The following is a 10,094-nucleotide window of genomic DNA, read 5'->3' as shown; positions in this document are numbered from 1 at the left end:
AAATCAACGAAGTCTTATAAAATCAAATTTCAAGCAAATACTTTTTAACATAAATTCCAATATTTCAATTTTCAGTCCTAAACTTTGCATAAGCCAATTATCAACCAACAATTGTGAGTGAAAACTGCAGCTGCATTGCTGAAAGTGAATCCACTCATTTGCCATACTCAAACTCATACTCATACTCATTAAGTCACGTTGACTTTGACCTGACCATTTTGGCATTGGCATTTTCATCTCTTTCTTAATTACTCGCCGTTTAAATAATGAATCTTACTTCTTCGTACACACACTGTTTGTTTACTTGAGCGTAACTTTGCATCTAAGGCAGACCGCATTAAGCGACGGGGGCACAAAGGCGTCTTGCATCATCCGCTCGCTATTCGCTCAACTGGTTAACTACCTACTCGACTACAAAGCTTCCGATTTTCACTGCTTACGCACTCGCTATGACCATAAAGAGCCAAAGAGTCGGGTCAACAACGCTATGAAGACCTTTTGTTTTTACGCTTTCTTAAAGCGGTTTGCACCCACAGCATAGATAATCATATAAATACATACATATATGCAATACTTGAAAGGAAAGTCAGTTTTTTATTCTACCAATTATAACTTATTAAAAAAAAAGAAAAAAAAAATAATCAATATTTTAGTTGCTAGTTAGTGGTTAATATCCATAAGTCTGCTGAGGCTGTGGCTGTGGTGACCACGATCTGCCCGTGACTGATTTCATGTGATGGCTGCTGCTCGTGAATAAACCAGCGGAGGCATGCGAAGCACCGCCAGATGCTCCCAGCGATGCATTTAGCAGCAATCCCAGTGCGCTGCTCACCAAATGCGATGCAATTTGCTTGACAAATCCACCCGAATCAAAGGAATGGCCACTAGCATCCTTTTTCTTCTTTTGAAACGACAATTCTGTGCTGCCGTGACGCTCCTCTGACGCCTCAGCTGAGTTGGGGCGAAACTTTGACTCGGTGAAACCACTCAGAAAGCTCTTGGCAAATGTCAAAGGTTGCGGCGGACCCTCATCTTCGGGATCCTAAAATAAATAGAAACATCAATATATATTATTTAAGCAGATAGTCGAAAAGTTAAACGAAGTTTAAGGTTAGTAACACAGTTAGCATAAGTTTGGATGAAAGGTAATGAAATATGTAATATATAAAAATTAAGTACAGCGCTAAGTGCAGCCAACACAGTGCCCAGAAAGTGGCCAAGAAACTGTCCATTGTTCACCTGCAAATAAAAAAGGGAAATCCATTAATACAGTAATCAAAAAATGTTTATCAATTAAAAATCCTACCGCTCCGCCGCCGCCAGATAATCCATCGAAGGCGGTGCCCACATATTGGCCAAGAACGACGCCAAAATTCTTGTTGCCTGACAACAAACCAGCCAGCAATGAGGTTGAGGTGCTAATCAGGGACTCAATGTCCAGACCACCAGGCTAAGTAAAAAGAAAATTAAATTAGTTAAATACAAAATAAATCAAGCAATGAAAACTTACGCCAAACAGCGATGAGATGAGACCCGTAAGTGCACCGATTAATGCGCCAACATCCGAACCGCCTTCCCCCTGCAAGCTGCATAATATTAATATTCCATAGATATTCGTTGAAGCTTTGACTATTGCCACTCACGCCACTTAAGCTGCCAATGATGCCCACAAGCCCGCCGCCTCCTCCTCCTCCTGCATCAGCTCCGCCAGCATCGCCTTCGTCATCGAAACCATCTCCATCCTCCTGCTTGCCATGAGTTTGCGGCATCGGTTTGGCTGTAATGTTTTGCGACTTTTGAAGGCGCATTAATGAAAACTTTCTTAACTCTTTCCAAAAATGGAATGAAAAATTAATCCCTAAGGCCAGGTATTTGTTTGGGTAAAGGTTTTTTGCATTTAGTATTTCAGATGATTTACTTAAATTAATTTGTAAAAAATACATTAAGTAAAAGTTATAAACAAAAATGAAAAAAAAACCATTTCTTACTTTCTTTAAATAGAATAAATAAAATTTCAATGTGTTAAATAAAATAAAACGATCACAAAATATAGAAAAAACAAGTAAGAAAGCTACAGACGAGTGTGCTCGACTGTGAAATACCCGCTACCCATTTTGAATAAAAGCAAAATATTACGGTAATAATCTCAAAATATTAAAAATAAATATGCATGTATTTTCGATCGGGATTTGAACTCGAGCTCCACCGACCGGGTGGTTAAAAAAAAAAAAGTTTGTACTTCGAGCTGATTCGAACCCGGACACCACAACATGCGCGGCTTGCACTCTACCACCTGAGCTATCGCATTGCTTAAGAACCCCTATGCATACAGATGCTAATATAGATGAGCATGTATATACGTATACGCATAAATACAATACATACATAGCAGGCGGTTTTGCTCATACAAAATATTTCTTTAATAAAATCCACAATTTTGATTTATAATTGTTGTAAATACGATAAAAAAAAAAAAAAAAATTTTTTGTTGTTCCCGAGCGGGCTCGAACCCGAGTCCCTCGACTACCGCAACAGTAATATGCTTGCACTCTACCAATGGAGCTATCGCAGTGCCTCTTGCATACAGATACAAATATAGAGGCGAGCATGTATACGTATACGCATACATACAACACATACATAGAAAGCGTTTTTGCCCATACAAAACTATTTCTTTAATAACTTCTACAATTTTTATCTGATCGCAACCAAATTTTCAGCAATCATAAATGCTATAGTTATTATTATATATACCAAAATTCGCAATTCTAGCTTTACAATTACGCTTGTTATTCGATTTTTTTGATTTGAGGGGGCGGAAGTGGGCGTGGCAAAAATTTGAAACAAACTTGATCTGCGTGCAAACATAACAAATGCTGTCGAAAAAAAATTATAGCTCTATCTCTTATAGTCTCTGAGATCTAGGTGTTCATACGGACGGACGGACAGACACACAGACGGACAGACGGACAGACGGACAGACGGACAGACGGACATGGCTATATCGTCTCGGCTGTTGACGCTGATCAAGAATATATATACTTTATAGGGTCGGAGATGCCTCCTTCTACCTGTTACATACATTTCCTGCCGGCACAAAGTTATAATACCCTTCTACCCTATGGGTAGCGGGTATAAATAGAAAAATTATGTTTGTCCTCTTGAAGGTCTATTTGCTCCGAAACAAATATTTGTACTTATATTTGTACTATTTGTATTTTGTGTTTGATGGAATAAAATAAATTAACTATTAAGGAGTATCCTTCCAAACATAAGAAAAGGATAATTGTGCTTTTTTAAAATTATTTTTTCTTTTCTTAAACTTTCATTATTCATATATTTATAGATTTACAATTATATTTTATGTTTCTTGCACATTGCTTTCGCTAAGTTAATCTGTTTAAATAGAAAACACCTGTTGACCTGCACGTGTGTACACTTGTAAATATCACTTCACATTTTATAATAAAGTGTTCAATCAAAAACCATATATTTATAAACTAAAAGCTAAACAAAATGTTAGTCACACCAATGAGATATGAATCATTTCATCTGCTACTCACATCAATATCCAAAGCCGCCTCATCAATTTCATCTTTTGGCTGCAACTGTTTATTGCTATTCTCACTGCCCTCGAACTGTTGTTCCACTAGATTCTCTCGAAAGTCGTCCTGTTGGTAAGATTTTGTAACCTTAAATTTGCTGTAAGCTATAACTACTTCTTTAAAACTTACCTCAGACAGAATAGATTTAATCACATGCATTTCCTTGGGTCTCTCCACAGGCTTCTCTTCCGTCTGCTCTGGCTCTGCAGCTCGTTTGTGCAGCACCTTTAAGCTAGCCTTGGCCAAGGGCCCATCAACTGTTGCCTGCTTCAGAATCTGCTCCAAAGCCGCTTCGATTTTGCTCTCTAACGTGCTCTTCATCTGTGGAATCTGCTCGAGTATATGCAGACGCAATTGCCCCAATCGTTCACCGAGTTGCAGCTGATCTATTGAATTATGTGACTGCTGATTCTGCTGAAATTCAGAACGTTCCTGTTCCAAGATACTGCGCAGATCCTGGCGAAACTGTTGCTCATTCTTAGTGGTGCCCAGGACATCGACAGCGCTGCTGAGAATATTCAGAGCACGCTTATCTCGCATCAATTCCTGCTCGATCTCATCGATCTTTAGCATGACTTGATTGCCCTGCTGCAGATCGGTCTCTTGCAGCAGTTCCTTGATCTCTTGCACTAGATGCTGCTCCATTTGTTCCTCGGCCTGACGAGCACCATTCAATAATCCCAGCGCAGTTAATGCGCGCAGCTCCTGCGGCGGCAGACTACGTTCCAATCTCCGATATGTGGTGATCGCCCGAAGGTATTGTGATTGCATTTGCATTCCCTTTGGTCTGGCATTGCAAGGCCAGGTGCAGGAGCAGGCACACAGTGTAATGAGCAGCAGGGCAGGAGGTCGCATATTATGTTTAATGTCTCCGACGTTACACTAAAATTGCGACCAGAAGTCAACTGACTTTTATATCCATCAATTCAATTAAGTGCCATCGATCCATTTCAATTGAACGTTTCAACTGATTGTCAATTTGTTTTCCGCTTAGTCGCGTGTGGGCGTATGAGCCACGCCTCCTTTACTCTAACTGCCCTCGCTTCAATGCACCTTTCATTGCATTGAGTAACAGTTTACAAATCGTATATCTTATGTATTTCATGCATCAGTCCATGTCACAAATTGTTCGCTTAACTGGTCCAAGTAACGTTTGATGGTATAAATGGTAATTTCCTCAATCAGATATATGAATTCAATTAAATAATTAAGAACATCATTACAACAATGAATCCAAAACATAACTAAATCATAAATTACATTCATAAAATCTAATATTATGGATTCATGTAGTTAATTTATTCATAAATTGTTTCATTAAATAAAATTTTAGAGATTAAGAAGTACTTTGAAAAATGTAGTTAATTTATTAGTGATTTGCTTCACAATCCAAAAACCAACACAACAAATTGACATTAAAAATAAGACAATTTCAATTAAATTACTTAAATAAATAAATAGTCAAAATATATAAATTCATATTTTATGGCTTATTTCGTCAATTATATTTATTGCTTTACCTAAATATATAAAAAATAGTACTTGTGAACTATGAAAGATCTTACGACAAGATTTTTCAATAAAAATAAATTATTTCACATTCATTAAATCGACAACTATTTAGTTAAGAGCAGTTAAGAGTCAAATAAAATAATTATATGCTCAATAAAATGCAGATTTCGTGTATTATCAGAATTAGATTATAACAAGTAAGAAAGCTACATTCGAAAGTACTCGACTGTGAGATCCCCGCTACCCTTATTGAATAACAAAAATATTTCGTATGCCATATTTTCTACAACATTCAAAATATACCATAGAGGATAAGATATACGAAATTTTCAGCCCAAGCAGCTAAGGTATATTTTCAATGTAATACAATATCTATATACCAAGTATAGCTTTCGGTATATTTCAGCTTTTTTTTGCATATTTCGAATATTAGTAGATTATGGCTTTAAAGCAAATGGGTAATGGGTGTCTCTTAGTCGAGCACACTGAACACTAGTTTTCTTACAGTAACAACTTAAATTTAGAATGAAAATCTCTATACAAATGAGCGTGGAAAATGAACTTACCTCTCTGTAAATTAATTAACTCATCAATCTAGATCTAGAATTTACTAAATTACCTGCTGCAGAGACCTTCAACCAAATGACGTTTATTACATTAAATAATTCTGTATGACTGTCTTCTTTGAAAACCTTTGTTACATTATAATTTTCCGCCTCACATTAGTTTTAGTTGCTTTTTAAGGGTAAATTGTACATCACCGCTGCTCAGTTAAAAATCTACAATGACTAAAATGCGAATAATCGCATTTATTTACCACAAACATGCAATTTGGAATTCGGAATCGTTTTGGTACTTAACAAAAAGTTTTATTTGAGACGGAAGCGGAAATAGTGAAACGAAGTCGTGCTAATGACATATCAACAGCAACATCTGTGGTTGTCATTGCCGTCCTAATCAAATCAGACCAAACTGTAAGAAAGATCACTTTAGTGACTACGAATACGAGAATACTCTACTACTTAAAGTATTTCAATATTGCGTTGATAGTTCAGTTAATGAATAAGATAATTATTTCGATTACATTAGTTTGATTTATACTTTAAGTCAGATACCTCAAACTGACTTCAATTTCCATACTCTGTTGGCCAGCTGCTTAGTAACTCAGTTTACAGATTGCAGATGGCAATTAGGGACTGAATGCGGCGACCTCGAGCTGAACTATCAGATACATCTGATACATGTATTTAAAGTGAAGTACGTACACAAATGTGCATGTGAAATACTCATATATAATAGTTTTTGTACAAATGGCTAATAGTTGATGTCAAAGAAGTCAAAAGCAGATAAAAAGATATACATTTATGATCAGCATCAATAGCCAAGTCAATATAGCCAATGTCATCTACTAGCTGAGCTGTCTGTCTTTCAGTCTCTCTCTCGCCATTCAAGCACTTGACTTTATCCGCCTAATTGTTTTGTTGCTGCTGTTGTTGCGTGTGTAGAATTTGGACCCATTCGTTATGGGGGTCCATGACTTCGATTGTTCACTAATTGGACTACTTGAGAATATCTCACATGTGTCGAGGTAATTTCATAATTGTAATTTTTTTCAACTAATTCACGTTTAACAAAATAAATACGCAACTTGCACGAAATTTGCCACTTAATTGGATCAGAAAGGTATTCTTTTAGATTTTGAATTTGCATGGACATTAAGTTTTTAGGACAGCAAAAAGTTTTAAGTTGATCGAGTTAACAAGATGAATGGCCAATGCAAAGGCCCATCGAAAGGTCGCGAATAAATCAAAATGTACCAGAGGCGAGACTGAAACAGAAACTGAAGCTAAAACTGAAACTGATAAATCATCGACCTTTCCTTTGCCACTTTGTCATACTGACTGTAAGTCAACGACAAAGTTTTTGTTAGTTTGCACTTTTGTCTGTATTTTTGTTGTTGTTGTTTTTTACTACCACTACTTTGTACAATGTGGACTTTTGGCCAGGTTTGAAACTGGTACGTGGATCAGTAGACCAATCAACAACAAAATGAGAGGGGTCAACCCTAGGTAGAGGCCAGCATAAAAGATACAACTAGTATAACATGCTAGATTATGTTGCTTTGATTTTCATACATTATTTATTTGTGATAGTCTCTTCACTTCACATTTCTATATAGCGACAGCTCTGTAAATCCAAAAACTCAAGGTTAAATTGTATATTTTATTAGCCAAACCACAATCACAAAAATCACCGAAAAAAAAACAGCAATGTCATCATGATTTGTCTTCGAACTCATTCCCAGAGGAAATCATTTTGCCAACTCTTTTAATTTATGCTGCACTTTTGTTATTGGAAACCAGTAATACCAGCTGCCTCTCTCTCTATCTCTCTCTCTCTCTTTCCAGATAGGATAATTGACCTCCAAAAATTAGAGGTGAAAAAAAGGAAATACAAATTGTCAAAATACTCTTTTACTAAAATGTTAATTTATTGTCGCATGCAAAAAAATAAACTAAGTAAGTCAGTCAGACAGCTTAGATAATTAGTTTTCGATCTACAAATTATGCATTTAACAATGAAACACTAAAAAAAAATATAAAATCGAGATGTTGCATACAAGTAACCTTGTTTTTGGTTATATGGTTATGTCGTTAAATTGACAAAGTGTTCACACTTAATTGCTTCATCGAACTATTCAAGTGAACTTTGCTAATATATTAAGCCATTGTGCACTTGAAAGATATTATCGGCTCAAAGTTGTGTCACACTGTGTCAACCGCAGATTAGAGCTGTAATTAATACTCATACTTTTCTACGTAGATAATATATGCACAGGTAATATATTGTGGCTGTAAAGTGCCTATTAAACCTTGTCGATAATAAATCGCTTGATGTTCGGCAATACCTTAATTTCACCTGCTTCGCCTTGAAATTATATATTTTCCACGAAATAAATCTCAGTGTTAAATAATTGCTTTGCAAATAATTTCATATTTTGAAGCTTCGAATTAACGAATTTCAATTAAACTATACTCTTAAATAAAATATACCGAAGACTATATTTTGGTATACCGATGTTATTCCACATTCAAAATATACCATACAGTACAAAATATACCAGATTGTCAGCCATGCAAGCCGTTTTTAATACCTTCCTTATCTGATCGCACATAAATTTACTATAGTTATTATTATATGCACCAAAAAATTCATATTAGCAGAACTTAAGAAATTTGTTATAAAATTTAATAAGTTGAAGTGTTTCACTTACTATCTTTCAAAAGTTATTTATGATCAACTTAATATCTATAAAATTTTAGTCGATTATTTCTTATTATTTCAAATTTTAATTGTATTTTATAAAAATAAGTTCACTTTAGTATTTAACTCCAAATTTCATTTTTGGCCGTTTAAAAAGAAAATAGACGAATTATTGCATATTATTCATCTTTTTTAATTTAGACTTCTTACATGTAATTTATAATTGATTAAACACTCTCACCGCTCAAAAGGAATAACAGTATTGATTTAATCGACTTTTCACCGAATGAGTTAATTATACATCTGTAGCCTTAACTTAAATGTTGGGCACATAAATCTAAAAAAAAAAATACACACAGAAAAACCAAATCAATTAACATGTTCGGATTAGTTTGCATAAGAGCGACAGGCAGACCGGAAGTTGGCGGCATCTATGTTATATTGTGATGTTGAAATGCGTGAAACTGAAAAACTGAAAATGAAACTGAAACTGAAATCAAAGTCCAGCAGCATTGAGATCAATTATTGGTGGATTCTGCATAATAATAACACGATTGCAGCTCAGCATCAAGTCGGCAACAGATCAAAATGTGAGCTCTTTACCTTCGGCAACAGCTTGCTCAGATTTGTATGTGTGTGTGTGTGTGTGTGTGAGAGGGTGTGTGTGTAAGTATCTGTGAGATCTGAAGGATAACCTGTTCAGTGGTTGGTTGGTGACTGCGCCTGCAATTCGTAAATTTGCTCAAGTCGCTGGCTTTGGTTAACGACACAGAACACAGCGAGCGAGTTGTTTTCAAGACATGCATGGAAAACTACAAATTACGCATACGCCTCGTTGTTCAGCGTTGTTCAGCAGCAATAGCCAAACGAACAGAAAAACAGAAAAAAAAACATAAATAAAAACAGTTCATAGATAAAGTATCTGGCGGTTTGCGATTACAAAACGAGACCAGGCGAGCAAATCAACGCAACTCAAGACACGTCGAGGTCTGAGTCGACTCACTAATGTTGCATGCGTTCGAAATCAGTTTAAGGTGAATTAGATTTGTTTCAAACGCTCACACAGATACACACCAATACATTGATCAGCATTTTATAGTAGTATGTATGAAATTAAGCAGTCTTAGTCGCTCGTTTGCTTATTAAAGCTGCCAAATCGAAAATGACATCGAAATTTGTGGCTTTAATGGCCGGAGAGTCGTTGTTGCCCAGTTACTATAGTTGTTTAGTATAGCAGTCAGTCAGACGACGACGACGACGACGACGTCGACGTCGACGTGTTTGCTTGCCCGCATACTCAATTCAATTTGCATACGAACAAAAGGCGTAGCCTTCAACTTTCATCTCGAGATCTTTTCATCTGAATTTTCGCTGCTTTGCTTTGCAAGGTAAGCACCAAAACTTATTGAAGAGCTCTAGCCAAGCTATTACAACAACTACATAATAAAGGTGTTGAAACATCGTTTTGCCAAAAAGTAAAGCAAATTTTATTTTTGGGGCCCCTATGAATGCACATGTGTGTGTGTGTGTGTAGACATTATTGTCTGACATTATTGATGGGTAGCAGCAAATTTGACGACATCGGGAGAAACCGAGCTTTTTCAATAGGCGCTGATTCATAATATTTTATTATTAATTTATTAATCAATTCAACAGTGCAACAGCGTTATACATTTAAATTGGTGCATTCGATAAAACCTATGAATAATTATT

General features: G+C 36.0%; 1 protein-coding gene across 1 annotated transcript; it reads right to left on the bottom strand.

Moving 5' to 3' along the window:
* Nucleotides 1–667: 667 nt before the first annotated feature.
* On the bottom strand, nucleotides 668–4,478 carry LOC117567752 (keratin, type I cytoskeletal 10). The gene is made up of 7 exons (XM_034247944.2): nucleotides 3,735–4,478; nucleotides 3,564–3,671; nucleotides 1,644–1,793; nucleotides 1,511–1,579; nucleotides 1,307–1,450; nucleotides 1,180–1,239; nucleotides 668–1,042 (listed from the first exon to the last, which is right to left on the bottom strand). The coding sequence occupies exons 1-7, from the start codon at nucleotides 4,458–4,460 to the stop codon at nucleotides 668–670; spliced, it is 1,632 nt and encodes a 543-aa protein (XP_034103835.1). The 5' UTR covers nucleotides 4,461–4,478.
* Nucleotides 4,479–10,094: the final 5,616 nt, after the last annotated feature.

This window comes from Drosophila albomicans, chromosome X, assembly GCF_009650485.2.
Source record: "Drosophila albomicans strain 15112-1751.03 chromosome X, ASM965048v2, whole genome shotgun sequence".
Classification (NCBI taxonomy): Eukaryota; Metazoa; Arthropoda; class Insecta; order Diptera; family Drosophilidae; genus Drosophila; species Drosophila albomicans.
This window is presented reverse-complemented; position numbering and strand designations above follow the sequence as displayed.